Here is a 17,589-nt window from a genome sequence, read left to right as displayed (position 1 = left end):
GTACCTACAATCCCGTAGTACAAGCACGTAGTATATCTGGACTTTTCCAAAGTATTTGATACGGTGCCACATAAACGCTTGTTATATAAGCCAAGGGCTATGGGCATAGATTAATTAGTGTGCACGTGGATAGAAAACTGGCTGCAAGAACGTGCACAAAGAGTATCAGTTAATGGCACCTTTTCAGACTGGGCGGAGGTCATAAGTGGCGTGCCCCAGGGCTCTGTGCTGGGTCCCATGCTTTTTAACCTATTAATGATATCGGGGAGGGAGTGAGTAGCCATGTCTCAGTGTTTGCTGACGATACAAAAATTGGGAGGGTAATATAACATCTAAATCCGTGTCTAACATTACAGGAGGACCTGGATAAACTAGGGGAGTGGGCAACTGTATGGCAGATGAAGTTCAATGTCGATAAATGTAAGGTAATGCACCTTGGAGTTAAAAATAGGCAAATGGACTATACACTTATGGGGGTGCCACTAGGGAAGTCGGAAACGGAGAAGGATTTGGGGGTCATTATAGATCGGGGATTGAAGAACAGCTCGCAGTGCCAGGCTGCTGTAAACAAAGCAAGCAGAGTACTGTCTTGCATTAAGAAGGGAATGTATTGCAGGGACAAGTCTATAATTTTGCCACTTTACAGATCACTGGTTCTGCCACATCTGGAGTATGCGGTCCAGTTTTGGTCACCAATACTCAGAAAAGATGTCCTTGAGCTGGAAAAAGTCCAGAGGATGGCAACCAAGCTCATTAAGGGGTTCGAGGACCTGAGCTATGAAACAAGGTTATTAAAATTAAATATGTTCTCTTTGGAGGTTAGGAGATTAAGGGGGGATATGATTTTCCTGTATAAACTATTCAAGGGCGACAACAACATTATTAACAAACTGTTTACGGTTAGCTCCGTAACAAAGACCAGAGGGCACAACCAAAAATTGGTGGGAAAAAATTTCAACACACAGGGTGCAAGGGGTTCTTCAGTTAGAGCGGTTAAAGTCTGGAACTCGCTGCCGCAGGAAGTGATTACAGCTAATAGTGTGGAATCATTCAAGAAACTCCTGGACGAGGTCCCTACACCACTTCTCTACTTTTTTTTCTGATCCAACAACTGCTGCAGCAAGAGTTATAAAACTCTGTGCTTCCAGGACATAGAAAAGTTGTACCACTGCTCTCACACATAAGCATTCGCCCAGCACACCCCACTGAACACCACAAGTAGAAAAAAAAAGGGAGGTATAATAATTACTGTTTATGCAGCCTAACTGGATTACAATAATAAAAGAAGACGGTTCAATAGAGCTTTAAACTAACAGTACGTGTTTGAGAAGAAACGCATAAAAACATAGAGATACTAAAACATCATGTAGCTAGTGCCATGATGTGGTCTGCATAAAAATGCAGTCCGTCTAGGAAGGTCTAGAAGTACTGAGGCATGGTGCTGTGATGCCTTTAGGAAGCTATGTACAGCACCCTCCTATCCCCTTCCACCTTTCATGATCTGCCTGCATTGCAGAGAAGCCCAGTAATGAGATCACTAGGTCTGAAATAAGGCATGTAATGAAAACAAAGTTTATATTTACAAAATTTCAATAGCATGTTGATGAGGAGAAAAAGTGCAAATTAACCCTGAAGTACTTATATCTCATTAGATAGAGTTTTAGCAACCTGAAAGATAGCATCTATCACTGCTTTGAACCCCAACAAGCTATTGAAGGCACCTGCCATAGAGTATGGTAGTCACAACATAAAAAAATGCAAGCATAGATGTAGTTTGGTTGGAAGGGTGCCAATTTTTAAATTACTAGCTTATTATTGATTGCCAGGATTTTCAGTAACTAGGACTGAAGTATAAAAAATCTTTTTCCTTTTACTTGTAAAAGAATAAAAAATAGAATCCAGGATTATGTAAGGGACTGAATCATGATATGAATATGCTAGCCATTGCTACTTAGAGAAATATGGGGTTAAGGCTTTTCCCCATAGTTCTCCTTAGGGTAACGGGAGGACACAAACTAGCGTCCTCCCGTCACCCTAAGCTCAGTATACCGCAAGCTATACTGAGACGCCACAGTATACCGCCGAAGCAGATCCCGACAATTATGTCTGGATCCGCCCAGCTGCTTGAGGGACAGCTGGCTCTGCCTATCTAGAGGCAGAGCCAGCTGTATCCGCCCCCTCCCCCTTCCGATCCGCCAGTCAGCGCTGGCGGATCGGAGCATGGAGGGGGGAATCTAGCCCCTCCCCTGTCATGGCAGAGGGCTGTGACAGGATCGAGAGGTGAGCGAACGCCGGTATGTGTTCGCTCACCTCCCGATCTACTGAGCCGACCTGTGACAGTCTCATTGTCACAGGCCGGCTAGAACTATGAGGTGAGTGAAAAGCACTCACCTCATAGTTCTCCTTTAAGAAGTGCTCTTGTGAATACATACCATAGCAGTATACTTACTTTTCCCATTCAGGAAACCGATCTAGGCTTTGCCTTGTGAAGGTTACCAAACCTGTAGGTCCTGGAAATAAGAAAAGTATTTAAGTCCTGAAAATTACTTTTATGATCAACTCTTTGCAAAACTATTATTTCAGTTCTCCATGATCACTTGCATACCATACAGTAGTGATGACACATCTTCCTCAAAACTTACAGTTCCACAAGGATGATAAAGCTATTATAAAAGGCAAAGTATGGTATTATGCTTCCACAATGAATTCTCAATAATGGGGAATACAAATTTTAGGGAGCCAAGATGTAAAAGTGACATACTTCCTATAGGACAAGACACAGAGAGCGCCTCCATCGCATAAAAACTTTTTAATACACAAATAAAAAAATGGTATAAAAGGTACTCACAAAAGGACGAATAAAACAGGCATAAAAGGGTCAGAACGAAAGGTGGTGCATATCCACCGGCTGTTCTGTTTTTATGCGATGGAGGCGCTCTCTGTGTCTTGTCTTGCAGTGCTGAGGTTGTTCTGAACCTGGCGAGAGCCGCCCCGTTAATCGCCCTGCACTCCTGAACATCATTGATTAATACTCTCTTGAACCAAAATCTGCTGGCGCGGTGTTTGATTCTGTCTGATATTTCCTATAGGCCTGTGCAGACCCTGCTGCAAGAAAATCGTATCACTAGAGTTAAGAAGCTGTGTGCGATTTCAAGGCATCACTACCCAGTCAGAATATAGTAGATTGTAAAAGTACGATACCTTTTACGATAATCTATCTTAACTGACCTTTGTTTTTTTTTAACTTGTTGCCATAAATTATACCCAAAAGGTGTTATTTACAATGCTAAAGTAGAGTATTAACTATTATTTGTAATTTTTCTCATTTTTGTAGGGATAAGATTATTCCATTAAGCACATGAGACAGTGAATAGTAATAGTAAGGTCAACTCAATATCAGTCATACATTTATAGACAAATCAGTAAATAGCAATGTAACATTAAAGCAGATATAACCCATAACTGAATGAGAACATTTACCATGATGACAAAAAAATAGGATTTTTGTACTCACCGTAAAATCCTTTTCTCTCCGTTCATTGAAGGACACAGGGCAACAGATCGTAGATCCTGAATGGTAGGGTATATCGCCACCTGCAGGAGTAGGACGCTAGGCACATAACAAAAGACAAGACAGCCTAGGGGCAGCCCCTGCTGACAAGTCTCCAGTAAGTAACAAGCAGTTAGGAGTGTACACTCCATAAAAGAGGGCGGGACCTGTGTCCTTCAATGAACGGAGAGAAAAGGATTTTACGGTGAGTACAAAAATCCTATTTTCTCTCCGCTCATTGAAGGACACAGGGCAACAGATCGTAGATCCTGAATGGTAGGGACGTCACCAAGCAGTACACACTGAGGGATGGCCAACAACAACCAAACACCCAAAGGACACCTCAAAGAGTCGCCTGCAACACTTTGCACCCCAAACCAGCATCCGCCGATGCCAAAACATCCACCTCGTACAACTTAACAAAAAGGTGTTAACAGAAGACCAAGTAGCGGCCTTACAAACCTGAGAAACAGAGGCCCTGTGGCAGAAAGCCCAGGAAGCCCCAACAGCCCTAGTATAATGGGCAGTGACAGGAAAAGGAGGCTCACGCCCCCTAACGGCGTACGCCTGAACCACAACAGTACGAATCCACCTAGAGATGGTAGCCGCCAATGTGGCCCGGACCTTGCGAGGGCCCTCCGTGAGCACGAACAGAGAACCGGTCTTGCGGAAAGAAGCCGCAGCACCCAAATAAACATGGAGAGCGCAAACCACATCCAGACAGAGGAGCGCCCGCTCCTTCCCATGGACCAGCAGCAGACACAGGGAAGGTAAGGCAATGTCCTCATTCAGATGGAAGGCCCACACAACCACCGGCAGGAGTGCCGGCCGAGGACGGAGAACCTCCTCGTCCCCATGCAAGACCAGCAATGGGGACTTGCAGGACAAGGCAGCCAATGTAGACATCCGCCGAACGGTGATGGCCTCCAAAAAGGTCACTTTCTGTGACAAGGACATAAGCAGAATCTCCCAAAGCGGTTCAAAACAGAGATTCCTGCAACACTGAAAGCACAAGATTCAGGTCCCACGGAGCCAAAAGGCGAGCGGACAGGGGGAGCAATGCGCGGGACCCCCTGAACAAAAGTGCGAACCCCAGCAGTAGACGCCAAGGAACGCTGGAAAAGCACCGCCAAGGCAGAGAATCGGCCCTCCACAGTACTCACGGCAAGCCACTGAGCCACCCCACGCTGCAAAAATTCTGCTGATGGAGAATAAACGTGGGGACAGGGCCCCAGCCTCACACCAGGCAAAATAGGCCCTCCACGTGCGATGAGAAACGTTCCAAAAAGCCGCATTGTGCGCCCTGAGCATAGTGGAAATGACTGCATCGACAACCCCCGGTCCTTCAGGACCTGGCCCTCAACAGCCACGCCGTCAAAGCCAGCGACTGTACAGAAGAGTGTAACACAGGCCCCTGGGACAGAAGGTCTTGACACAGGGGCAGCCGCCACGGGGCGTCCCCCACCAGGTGAACCACATCCAAGTACCACACCCTCCGAGGTCAGTCCGGGGCCACGAGGAGGACAGTGACGTTCTCGGCCGCGATGCGTCGTAGAAGCCGAGGCAACAGATACAGTGGAGGCAAGGCATAAAGCAGACCGTAATGACCCCAAGGAGCCACCAGGGCAACTAGCGCCTCCGCCCAGGGATCCAGGGCCCGGGCCACAAAGTGGTCCACCTCCCGGTTGAACCGAGACCCCAGAAGATCCACCTCCGGCGACCCCCAGCGAAGACAGAGCTGCTAAAAACTCCCGGGTGCAGTGACCACTCTCCCGGGTCCACCGACCGTCGACGGAGGTAGTTGACCAGCCAATTGCCCATCCCCGGGATGTAATCCCCAGGAGAGAACCCTGAACACCTCCTGACCTGGGCCGACCAATGAAGGAGATAAAGAGCGAATCGCACGAAGTTCCAACACAGTTGTCGACAGACGGAACTCCTCCGGCGACCAACGACGCTGCACGGCCAAGGCGCCCAGGACTCCACCCCAGCCACAAAGGCTGGCATCTGTGGTGACTACCGTGCAGTGCGCAGGAAGGAAGGAAGGAAGGAAGGACTTCCCCCGCACCAAGGCCGGAGAATGAAGCAACCACCGCAAGGAGGCTCCCGCCTCCCAAGACACCTGAATGTCCCTGTCCAAGGATAGGGGGGACTTGACCCACCTTGCCAGAGTTGTCGCAGCCGACCCACCGTGGCAGAGTCTGCATGCGCTCGCCGGTCGTCCAGGGAAGACTGCAAGGATCCATAAACATCCAGCCTGTCTCCCTGCCGACACTTGCTAGAAGATCCAGCGAAAAAACAGGAGAAATCCCACAAGAATTCAAGAGAAAAAATTTGAAGCTCCTCACTCCTGATGCTAGGCAAAAAACTGGAGACTTGTCAGCAAGTGGGGTGTTGGGCCACCAGCAGGGGCCGCCCCTAGGCTGTCTTGTCTTTTGTTATGTGCCTAGCGTCCTACTCCTGCAGGTGGCGATATACCCTACCATTCAGATCTACGATCTGTTGCCCTGTGTCCTTCAATGAACGGGAGAGAAATATTTGTTTTCCACATCCTATTGGCAGCTGAGAAACCCCATGCGTCGCTGCACCAAATCGGTCAAGCAAAACAAACGGTACGGTAGAAACGGTCGCACCTTCCATACACTGCACGATTCACGTACGATCATGGGATTTCCCGCGATTCTCGTATGAGAATCGTGCAGTGTATGGGCACCTTAACTGGGACACAGACAGCAATGAAAACCTGACAGGTGTTTAAACTCTCTCCACTCTATACAAAACTAAAAAAAAAAAGAAGAGTTTTGGATTTTGTTCTAATTAAAAATATTGAGAGAATCCATTGAAATGACCTTAACATGTTAAAGTTTGAATGAGATTTTAGTGATTTGGTTTACATATACTTTAAAAAAGCAGAATAAGAAAGTCTTCTTTAAAAAACTGCCAAATACTTACGTTTCTCTGTAACTCTCCGAAAGTAACAGAAGAGTGTTTTTAACTTCTCTGCTTTTTTCGGATTTTTACCTTCAAACATCCTGAAAAATAAAATGTATGTGTAAAAAAAGCGAAGACTGCAAGTAAAACCCTATTTTATATTGGCAGTTTGGCTAACTTAATTTTTACTTTTTTTTTTCTAAATCTCTCAGTTGGAGGTTATATAATGATTTTATTCCCAAGAATAAAATGCATAATAGACCACAAATAATTTTCTATGTGTACTGCAGACAGTGTCCAAACTGCACCTTTATTGACAGTCGACTTCACAATCACAAAAGAGTGAGAAGCTTTTGTAAAACAAAAAAAAAAGCTTTCAGAGCACTGCAAGTTCTGCAAAATCCGCCTTATGACCTGGAGCCTATGGGTGGAAAGCAAATCTCACCACACAGTACCCCTACTGAAAACAGTATACAAGCCCATTACGTGCCTTCAAGCTGAAAGCTAAATTAATGCAATACATTCATGCTTACTTCCCATCAGAAGAGCACTGCCTCAGGAGCCTAGTGGGAACAAAAGGCACCTCCAAACACAATGAACTGACATGGGAAAGCGTAGATGCATTACCAGTATTCTCCAAATGAAGAGTTGACCCTTTTGGCTACATTTCAAATGTTACTGTTAATTTAATGTTTAACAATTTGGGAGTAACCCTTTAATTTGCTTTTGACTCACAAAAAGCACTAAAATTGCCTTGAACATACATAAGAATAATTAAACAAGCACAGAAATAGACATAGTATTCTCAAAGGTGATAAAAATCGATGGGCCAAGCACTAAACAATTAAACACATGAATGCAGACAATAAGGGAACATTCAGGTCTCTCCAGCATAATTAAAGGCAACATACACAAAGCATACACATAACAGCCATGTAGATTTCTGCATAGATTTATGAGAGTAATTTTAATGAAAACTTCTGATTGGTTGGCTTTTCAGCTTTGGAAATTGATCTCTGAAGAGAACCCCGGTTTAAAAATATGGATGTTATTTTAAAATAAGAGGCTAAGATATATTTTATTTTTAAAAACAATTATTGTATTGTAAGCACTTGGCGCTTGAATAGCTTCAACCAGGGAATGACAGTTGCCAGTGGCAAGATTCCGTAGACGGCAGCTGAATGTAAATACAGGAGATAGTGGGCTGGTGCAATAGCCAGCCTGCTATTGGTCATTTCAAATTGCAAAAGCCGGGTGGCTATTGCACCCATACACTGCTTGCTGTGCCCTCCTCCCAGCGTGGAGGAGAGAGCTAGGGGATCCAACCAACTAATCGGTAATGAGAATAGTTGAAAACTATTCTCATAATCGATCCTCAATTAGTTGGTTGCAGCCCTAGCCTGCAGCAATCATGTGACCAAAGGTCTAATTTTGGTTAAGTGACTAGCACTTGATGGAATCTAAATTTATTTTCCCCAAAAACATAGGTATTTTAACTCCTCCATTACACCTAATGTAAAACATGATGTAAACAAAACTAAGGGGCCCATTTATAATGTAGAGTGGATACCATGATCAACAGGACACCACTGTACAAACATGTCTACACTGTACCCCTTTAGTTGAGTCCTTCATTAATGTATTAAATCAGAGTTGAATCTAAAAAGATTGAGATTTCTTCAAGAATGCTTCATGAAAATAGCACAGATTTCTTGTTCACACTGTACATGGAAACCAACAGTATAGTGTACAGTGGAAATCTCCAATGAGCAAAATGCTAATCCTGGCTTGCAGTTATTTGTGTGGAGAGAACGGGAGAAAAACACTTTTTAGCCAAAGTCTATTAGCAATTAGATCTTTGCATTACTGTGCTGCTAACAACATTTGTCTACACAAATTGGACAGAATCTATAATTTAATGCTGATTGGATCCCATTATTCAATTTAAACCCATCACTGGAGAATGTGTTTTTTTTTCCCCTGGGTAATTGGTATCAATGTTCCTACTTGATTCCAACTACGCTTCCCTTTAGTTTAAACAAAGAGACATCATTAAAAAATATAAAATATACACAGAAGGTATCCAGAATTTAGCTTGAAGGAAGTTTTCATAATTGGGGAGTAAAAAAGGAAAGAAAAAAAAAAGCTCAACATCATTGTTTGTTAATGTTGGTATTGAAGTATAGATGAGGTTTTTCTGCATTTCAATTGAGTTTGTAATTCTATATGTATAAGGGAGACTTTGCTATCTAGTTGCTTTTAAGTATAATGCAAACTAGCAGCCAGCTAGGACACTAGCTAGAGACAGTGGCTACATGTATAAAGCCACCTGCTCAATAGTTTTATGATCCTTTAAATTTTTAATCAAAACTAAAATAGTTCAGTGGGGGACCCAAGGTATCCTCCCATTTGAGCAATTAGGTCTAGGAGCAGAGATTTTGTACAGTGGAATATAACTTTGGGGATACACATCTTTTTAGCACATTTAGTAGGTCACTTTGGTGACAAAGCTGAGTACAACGTGGAAAGGATTCAGGCTGCAGTTTGTTATAAGGCCTGGTTCACACCTAGGTGTATTTGAGCAGTAGGAAAATCGCTTTTAAACATCCAACACAAGAAATATCATAATTTTCAATGGCCCCTGTTCACACCTGAGCAGCAAAACGCCAAACGCAGAAAAAGTTACACGAGTTTCTTTTGGCAGTTTCAAGCTTGTTTTTCCCCCATAGCATTCAATAGAAATGCCTGAAAACTTGAATACGGCAGAAGCATATTGCACATTTTTATGTGCGTTTGTACAAGCCTTCGATCATTGCCCGCAATGTTTCTTAAGCTGCTAGTCAAAACGCGTGCCATGCATGCACGTACAAACAGATACATGTGCAAATAACTACATGCTAAACATGCGCACAAACGCGTAAAAACAATGCCACCTAGGTGTGAACCAGGCCTAAGGGTTCTTTCACACATGCGTTGAGAATTTAATGATTCATGTGACTGTAGTGTTAACAAGGCATTCAGCAGGCATTTTCAAAGCATTAACAAGGCACCAAAAAGCTTGCAAATGCTCTGCAAGTAAGGGAGTTAAAGGCCCCATTCACACTAAGCGACACGGGTATTGCGCGTTTTCGTGCTGAACGGTTTTAAGCGACATTGAGCGACAATGCACATTTTATCGCGCTACATAACGCGTTTTTGGGTGGGACTTAGTCACTGTTACATTGGGCTGTAACCAATCAACAGCAATCTTGATGTGACATCATTTTTTTCCATCCATTTTGCAGTGAAAAAGTTAACCTTCTGTGCCGCGCATTATCCCCGGTAATGCGCGATTTTGCGCGGCACTATAGAGTCTATTGGAGCCGAATCGCGCGACATCCGCGCAAAAAAGGGTCATGGACGAGCTACAGGCGACATTGAGCTGTGAGATGTGAACAGCTCCATTGAAATGCATTGGACTAGCTACATAGAGCGATATCGTGCGGAAAAATGCACGATTTTGCGGCGCGTGCAGTAAACCGCTCAGTTTGAATGGGGTGTTAAAGGGGAAGTGATGTAATAAAGGGAAGTGACCAGCTTTGAGGTGTGCTTAGGCGGTGGTGAAATTTGCAGGCATATTGTTGGTTTTCTGTGCTATGAATTGCTGCAACATTTATTTCAGACATGACTGCTTCCGGCTGGTACTTGCAATGCCTGGCAATGGTATGGCTGGCACTGCTAAGCTGCCACTGGTATGGCTGGCACTGCTTTGGATAACACTGGTCAGGCTGTTACAGGTTGCAAGTACCTGGCTAGAAGCTGTCCTCTTGCTGGCAAAACACTGGATGTGTGCAGACTAGAGCTGCAACAATTATTCGATTAAGTCGATTAAAATCGACGATGGAAAACGTTGTCAACGTTTTCCATCGTCAATTCGTCGGCTAAAATTCAAATTTCCCGCTCGCCGCTGCTGCTACGCTTATGCCACGCCCCCGTAGGTTAAGCCGCTCGCGCCTACGCCGGTATACCCGCTCATGCGACGCTGCTTACGCCACGCCCACGTTCAGCAGTGTGCCGCTGTATTATACATTGGTATTCTGTAGAGCTGCAACAATTATTCGATTAAAATCGACGATGGAAAACGTTTTCGATCGTCGATTGGTCAGCTAAAATTTAAAATTCCCACTCACGCCCGCCTGTTCGCGGCTCCATACACGAGTTACGATATGCACGCTACGGACGCCATGCCCACCGCGCACATGCCGCATACCCGGCCACCGCACAAGCCGGCCACACGCCCGTAGAGCACGCCGCGACTTACAAGGGTTCACAAACAGGTAAGGGGGACCTGTTTTAATGTTTCCTGTTTAAAAAAAAAAAAGAGCACACTGTAGAACACCAGCAGCTATAGAGGAACAAAAAATCCCAGCAATAATACATTAAACAGCCTGTATAATGTATTATTGCTGGGATTTGTTGTTCCTCTATAGCTGGTGGTATTCTCCATCGCGCTGTATAATGTATTATTGCTGGGATTTGTAGTTCCTCTATAACTGGTCAGTGGTAATCTGCATTGCGCAGTATAATCATTATACAGCACAATGGAGAATACCAGCAGTTACAGAGGACTACAAATCCCAGCAATAGTACATTATAGAATAATGTTGTACTATTGCTGGCATTTGTTGTATTCCTATATAGCTGCTGGTATTCTGCATTTCGCCGTATAATCATTATACAGCGTACTGGAGAATACCACCAGCTATATAGGACTACAAATCCCAGCAATAATACATTATATACAGCGCAATGCAGAATAACCCCAGCTACAGAGGACTACAAATCCCAGCAATAGTACATTATACCATAATGTACTATTGCTACATTCCTCTATAGCTGCTGGTATTCTGCACTGCGTTGCTGTATAATGTACTATATTGCACACCACATTCTTATTTTACTGTCACCGCGCCATGCTTGCTCCCGTGATGGACTACAATCTCAATAGAAACTAGTAGTCCATCACTGGAGCCTTTTTTTTTTATCCGATTAATCGAACCTAATAATCGGCTAACTAATCGATTATGAAAATAATCGTTAGCTGCAGCCCTAGTGCAGACAGCAAGTGGCATCTGCACCTGTTCTGTCCACTCACTCTATGATTCCCCGGTGGTTCCTGGGATTGCAAAACCTCCTATGCCTCTCCTAAAATACCTGTGCAACGCTTCTTAAATGCTCCAAAAATGGTATAGGGAGCATTGACCAAGCATTTGAGGGGGGTTTGAATATACTTAAATGGAAGAATTTGTCCAGCAGCAATGCCTCCAGAATGCGACATGCACTCTATTTTTCAACACAGAACAACAATGCTACCACCTATGTGTGAACTGCACCGGGCGGTTGCTATTGCATTATCCCACATGAGGGTTAATAGGCGGGAGAGAGGTTTTAAAAATCCTTCTCTAATGCCTGATTTTAACACACGTGTTAAAGAGGCCTAATTGCATTCATCCCCATTTAATAATAGGAATGGGAATCTTTTATCTCATTGTAATGCTAAAAATGTGTATTTATTACTACTGTGGTTTTCACATGCCAGAAACACCATTTTGTTTAAATGCCAACATCTAAAAGTCTCAGACTCATGTGGCAACAGTTAATTCTCCAGAAGTAATGTAATCGCATTTATCCTTTTTGGATTCTTGGTTTTATTAACAAACCCAAGTGTGAAAACAGAACAGAACTGGGTTTTAGAAGAGTTTGGCCTTGCCCAGAACTAAAGCAAGCACCACCAACCATCCCAACAGCTGGTTTTGTCCCTAAAATACTTTATTATCTAGTATGATACAAGTTGTTTTTTTTTTTTAACCAAACACGGCCATTTAACCATGTTTCTACAATGAACATTGGAAATCAGACTATAACAATCTATAGTCACACCATTTATTTAAAGGTGGGAAGGATTAAAAAAACATAAATTTTTTGGCAAATAACGTATGTTACCAATTTTAAAATGCTATTAACCTGACTGATCATTAAGATTAAAGAATGATTCTCTCTACATATTGTGCCTTAAAATGTTGCCACATGAGTCCTTTTAAATGTTTGCATTTAAACAAAATGGTGTTTCTGGCATAGGAACTATAGGCACGTTATAATTAGAATAAACACTTTTATTACTCCATCCACACAGTTAAGTGTAGATGGAGGAATCTGTTGCACCTTTTCCATCTGACCACAGAAAATCTGTTGATAATTGTAAGGTGTATGGCCAGCTTTAGGCCTCATTTACATAGGCATGTGCACCCATGCAGAGGCCTGCTCCTAGGGAGGGACAGGTACAGCCTGTAATTGTGTACCGGACCGGTACAGATGTGCAGGTTCGTGTTGGCGTTCAGAAGCATCCTATCATAGATATGCACAGGCTGCACCTGTCCCTCTCGGGAGCAGGTCTCTGCATGGGTGTGCAATCCCTTGCAAATAAGGACTTGAGATAACTATGGGGTAACCTTTTTATCCCATAGTTCTCTTTAGGGTCACAGGAGGACATATACTAACCTCCCCCGGTGACCCAAAGCTATGGCCCGCTATATACCGAGAGCTCCGCAGCTGGGACGGATCGCAACAATACTGTCAAGATCCACCTGGCTGATTGACAGCAGGCTCTGCCCATCTAGAGGCAGAGCCAGCTGTGCCCGCCCCCTCCCGTTCCGCCAGTCAGCACTGGAGAATCAGAGAGGGGAGGGGGGAATCCCTGCGGGGAGCAGTGACTGAGTCACAGCTCTCTGCAGAGAGATGATCAGGAAGCGAGCGAGAGACGGTATGTGTTCGCTTACTTTCCGTTCAGTAGAGCCGACGTGTGACATGTTCAATGTCACACTTCGGCTCTAACCATGAGGATGAGTGTAAATCACTCACCTCATAGTTCGCCTTTAAATAACCTGCACATGATTATGCAGTTTCCAGATCTTGTCAATTACACTGCAATGCAGGCAGATTGCAAATTAAATAATTTACAAATCTAGTAATAAATAAGCCACATCTGTCAACGCCACTGGTTAGGAGACCAATTTACATAACGTTTGCCTCAGTAAATTAACCCCACTGAGTGCTTAAACCCCTAGTTAAAGACATCTCATTTATGTTAACTCTGTTTTTCTAGCAGGCTGTGTAGGCCCCACACACCCCTAATCCTAGGCATGTTCTGGAGCATGTAAACACACCCAGACATTAAAATGAAGACATAGGACATCTGCTTCCTGGGAATGAAGAAGGCAAATCCCAGAAACTATCCAATTAAGAAACACTGCTAAGTAAATGGAGCAAGCAAGGAAATGCTCCTTGTGAAAGTCATTGGCAAATGACTTGGAGGAAAGATTTTTCCTTTGTTGAGTCAGAACCTTTCTACATTTATTTTGCTTTTTGTAAGAGCTTCTGTCAAGCTGCCACGTAACTCTGCTACAATTAAACAGAGAGGCAGATGCAAGCATTCTTACTGCCAGCTAAGGAAGACACTGTTTATCTTAAGCCTTCCATCTTTCAGGTGAATCGATGCTAATCAAATCACAGATCTTTTAATAGATACTTAGCAATGCAGAATACAAGAGCGAAGCCTGAATAAAAGGGCACAGAACCCCAACAGTAGACCTTAGCCATCCAGAATATCAGAGTACAGCCTGAACAAAAGGACACAGAGCCCTAATATAACTTAACCCCCCTACACCCCAGAAAGAGCACAGAACCCAAACATAAGACATTAGCAACGCAGAATGGCAGTGTATAGCCTGAACTAAAGGGAATAGAGCCCCAACATCAGACTTTACCAATGAAGTGCAGCAACATATGTAAAACACTCCTGATAAAAAAGTGATCATTCCGCACTTAAAGATGAACTCTAAGCAGATGTAAAAGGCAAACTAATGCAGCCTTGTAATTATGATATCCTGAAGTTTATTTTTAAATGCAAGCTACTGTATCTAAGTACCTAAATCTGACCTGGTATCAGCCTCTTGCAGCCCCTGCATAACAGAGTTGAAGTGTGAGCAGAAGAAGCAGTACCAGAAGCCAATCAGTTTGTATGCTGACAGAAGCTGGCCATCAGACTGAGGACATCTGCAGCAAAAAAAGTATTGCAGGGAAAATCTCTGGGCTGAAGGTAAAAAATGCAGCAAAAGCAGGTTTTGTTATTTTATCTTTTAATAGGATATTCAGCTTTATCTTGCTCTTTTTGCTATGGTTCTGCTTTAAATCAAATTAATAGACCACTACATGTTTGTAACCAATTGGTAAGTCTAGCTTTCCTACTTGACAAGCCCCACTTACAATTAAAGAGGATTTTGGTGCCATATGACAACGATAACCTAGCAGAAGAGGCAGTGATCTGAAGTCCTTGGGTATAAGGGGACCAGGGTAAGTAATCCTGTGTAGATGGGCTACTTCTGCATTTATTTTTGCATTTAAAATCACACTTTAAATGAACTGCAAGTCTACAGTTTTCCATTAATAGTTTAATGTGAATGAGCTGAGACTGCATTTGATCTGCTTTGTGCTTCTTTGGATACAACAAACTGAAATCGGTTTACGTTATAGGCAAAGCAGTTCTCATTCTTTCAAAATATGCTCTGCGTTCAAATGTATAGTGCAGTACTTTTAAACAAAGCCCACCAACACGAGAAGAAGAATCTACCTATTTTCTAGTTGCTCTTGCAGGTTTTTTATAGTTGGCTGTAAATATTACAAAACAATCAGTATAGTTGGGTAGAATCCATAGGTAATAGGATGACTATTGAAACAAAATGTTGTATTCTAATAACTTGGTGAAATTGTTAGTTTATTTCATTCGTTTTTGACCAAGATGCAAGTCAAATTCAATGTAACCCTTTGTGATCGGTGTTAAACTAGCCATACACTCAGCTGAACAAGACAACAGGACTGAATGAGAAAAATGCTCAATTTGCCCATACACGCTGCATAATAGGGGTTTGCTGTTGGACACAATGGAAAACAAATTTTGCATGGAGGAAAATGTTACATAGGCAAAACATTTCCATTGGTTTAGTTGTAAAGGGCTAATTAATGTTCTCTCAGTAATGACATATCTATAAAATGTATAGAAAGTGGTAGCAGAAGTTTCTTTAAGTTACTCAAATAGGAAGATCTACCTTTGGCTGAAGCTTGACTTGGTCTGGAGTGTGTATTAACGCTGGGGAATATATGGCCAGCTGGTAAAATAGTGCTACGTAATCTCACTGTGGACTGCTGTTTACCAGTAACTAGCACTAAGCTAGTGACTAAAAATTAACATGGTCTTGTCTGTTAAAGCCTGAGCTATAGCATTTTCCTATTTTCTAGCTTTGTTTTAACAGTTGGGTCTATAAAACCAGCCAGCTATACACGAGCACGGAATGCGGATATAGGTGAAAATCTTTTAACACATGAATTGGTAAATTCAAGCCAGTAGGATATCACATACAATATCTCTTATGTATGGAGAATAAGTATTTAATTGCATTTCTACAGGTCATTGGATTCCAGCAAGTATGTAAATCAAACAGTCTCTCATCTGCATTGCAAATTGCTTCAGATGGAATAGAATTTTGATCAAATACATATATAGATCCTGCCCAGCTCTCCAAAAATTTCTTTATATTTCTGCTAATTGGGTTCTAAAGGATTTGCAATGTTGTTTTATGAAAAACTAGACCTGACTGCCAGAGCCACGCCCCCTATAAATCACTGTGACATTTTATTACTAAGTAATGCATTGAACCAGCTTTTACACTGCAACTGTGTGGAGTACTAAAATCTATAAGTTGATTCGTTTTCTAATTCGCAATCCCTAAACACACTAAACGCTACACGGCATTTCTACTGCTGATCTCAGAAATGAAAAAATATAATGCACAAAAATCCATTAGAACTACGGAACATGATAACATGCACCTACTCATGTATGTTCAAGAGTCTTTAAAATTATCTTTACTCTCAGATGATGTAAAGGCATGTGATAAAGTACCGTAAATTACTGATCTTTTTAACATATTTAAACATTAGATCATGATTCAAACAATGCCTACGGATAAAAGGTGATGCGCTTGAATAAAACCAAAAGGAACATTTGCCTTTTTAGTATTTTTTCAGCAAAAATATCAATTGATTTAATGGTGTACAGTGAAAAAAGTAAGTACTCCCTTGGGCCCCATTCACACTGCGCGATTCGCAAATTGCGCGTTTATCACGGGATTTGCATTTTGCGCGATTTGTCATGCGTTATCGCGCAAATGCTTGCATTCAGCAAGCTGGAATCGTGACAAAATCCGCTCCAAAAAGGGTCCTGCTGTAGCGACGCACGACCCGCGACAGCAGGACCCTTTGCCCCATTGCCAAGCATTGAAGAGCGATATCGCGCGGTAAATAGCCGCGATATCGTGGGAATTACCGTGCGATAAATCGCTCAATGTGAACGGGGCCTTAGTCTCAGATGCCGGTATTGCCCTCTTTAGCAGAAATAACCGGTTGTAGGCGTTTTGCAGAACTGTCCACCAGTGTCTGACCACATATTTAGACCAATCCTCCATATTGAATGTATTCAGTTACAGGATGTTTGTGGGTTCCCCTGTATGAACTGCCCATTTCCCCCCTCAACATGGCAATGGGATTCAAATCAGTGCTTTGAGAGAAAACTAGGAGGGGAAAAAAAAAAACTTGGCTTTTGCTGGAGAAAATGCTGGCTCCCTTCAGCGCTGGTGAAGTAACCAAAACCCTAGGAATTTAATTAAATAATCTTCACTGAAAGGGAGAACCATCATTCAAACTGGCTGATCCTACCCTTCACCAAAGATCATGTGACTAGCACTGGAGAAAAGCTAGAAAAGTATTCCAAGCATTCTAATACTTACCTAACACAACAAGACTGTTAATGTAGCTTCAGGTTAATATTTAAAATACAACTAGTCAAAGCAAAATTACATATATAATGCAGTCAATGGTAATACAACAGCATGGAAGAGTGACATCCCTCATTTTGCAGTAAAATCGCTGCAATGTTGGCATCATGTGGGCAGGGTAGGGTAGTTTTGGATGGAAAGGGCTCCATTAAGATGGGGCGTTCTGGGATTCTCGTGGCTAGA

The 17,589-nt window shown here is 42.9% G+C and overlaps 1 protein-coding gene across 1 annotated transcript in view; it reads right to left on the bottom strand.

Moving 5' to 3' along the window:
- Positions 1 to 17,589, bottom strand: part of PARG (poly(ADP-ribose) glycohydrolase) — a 113,663-nt gene that overhangs the window by 30,617 nt on the left and 65,457 nt on the right. Inside the window, exons 10-11 of the mRNA XM_018558408.1 lie at positions 6,503 to 6,582; positions 2,450 to 2,510 (exon numbers count right to left, since the gene is read on the bottom strand). Coding sequence (XP_018413910.1) covers positions 2,450 to 2,510; positions 6,503 to 6,582 — 141 coding nt within the window. The remainder of the gene's footprint in view (positions 1 to 2,449; positions 2,511 to 6,502; positions 6,583 to 17,589) is intronic.

This window comes from Nanorana parkeri, unplaced genomic scaffold (assembly GCF_000935625.1).
Source record: "Nanorana parkeri isolate BGI_ZX_2015 unplaced genomic scaffold, ASM93562v1 scaffold338, whole genome shotgun sequence".
Taxonomy (NCBI): domain Eukaryota; kingdom Metazoa; phylum Chordata; class Amphibia; order Anura; family Dicroglossidae; genus Nanorana; species Nanorana parkeri.
This window is presented reverse-complemented; position numbering and strand designations above follow the sequence as displayed.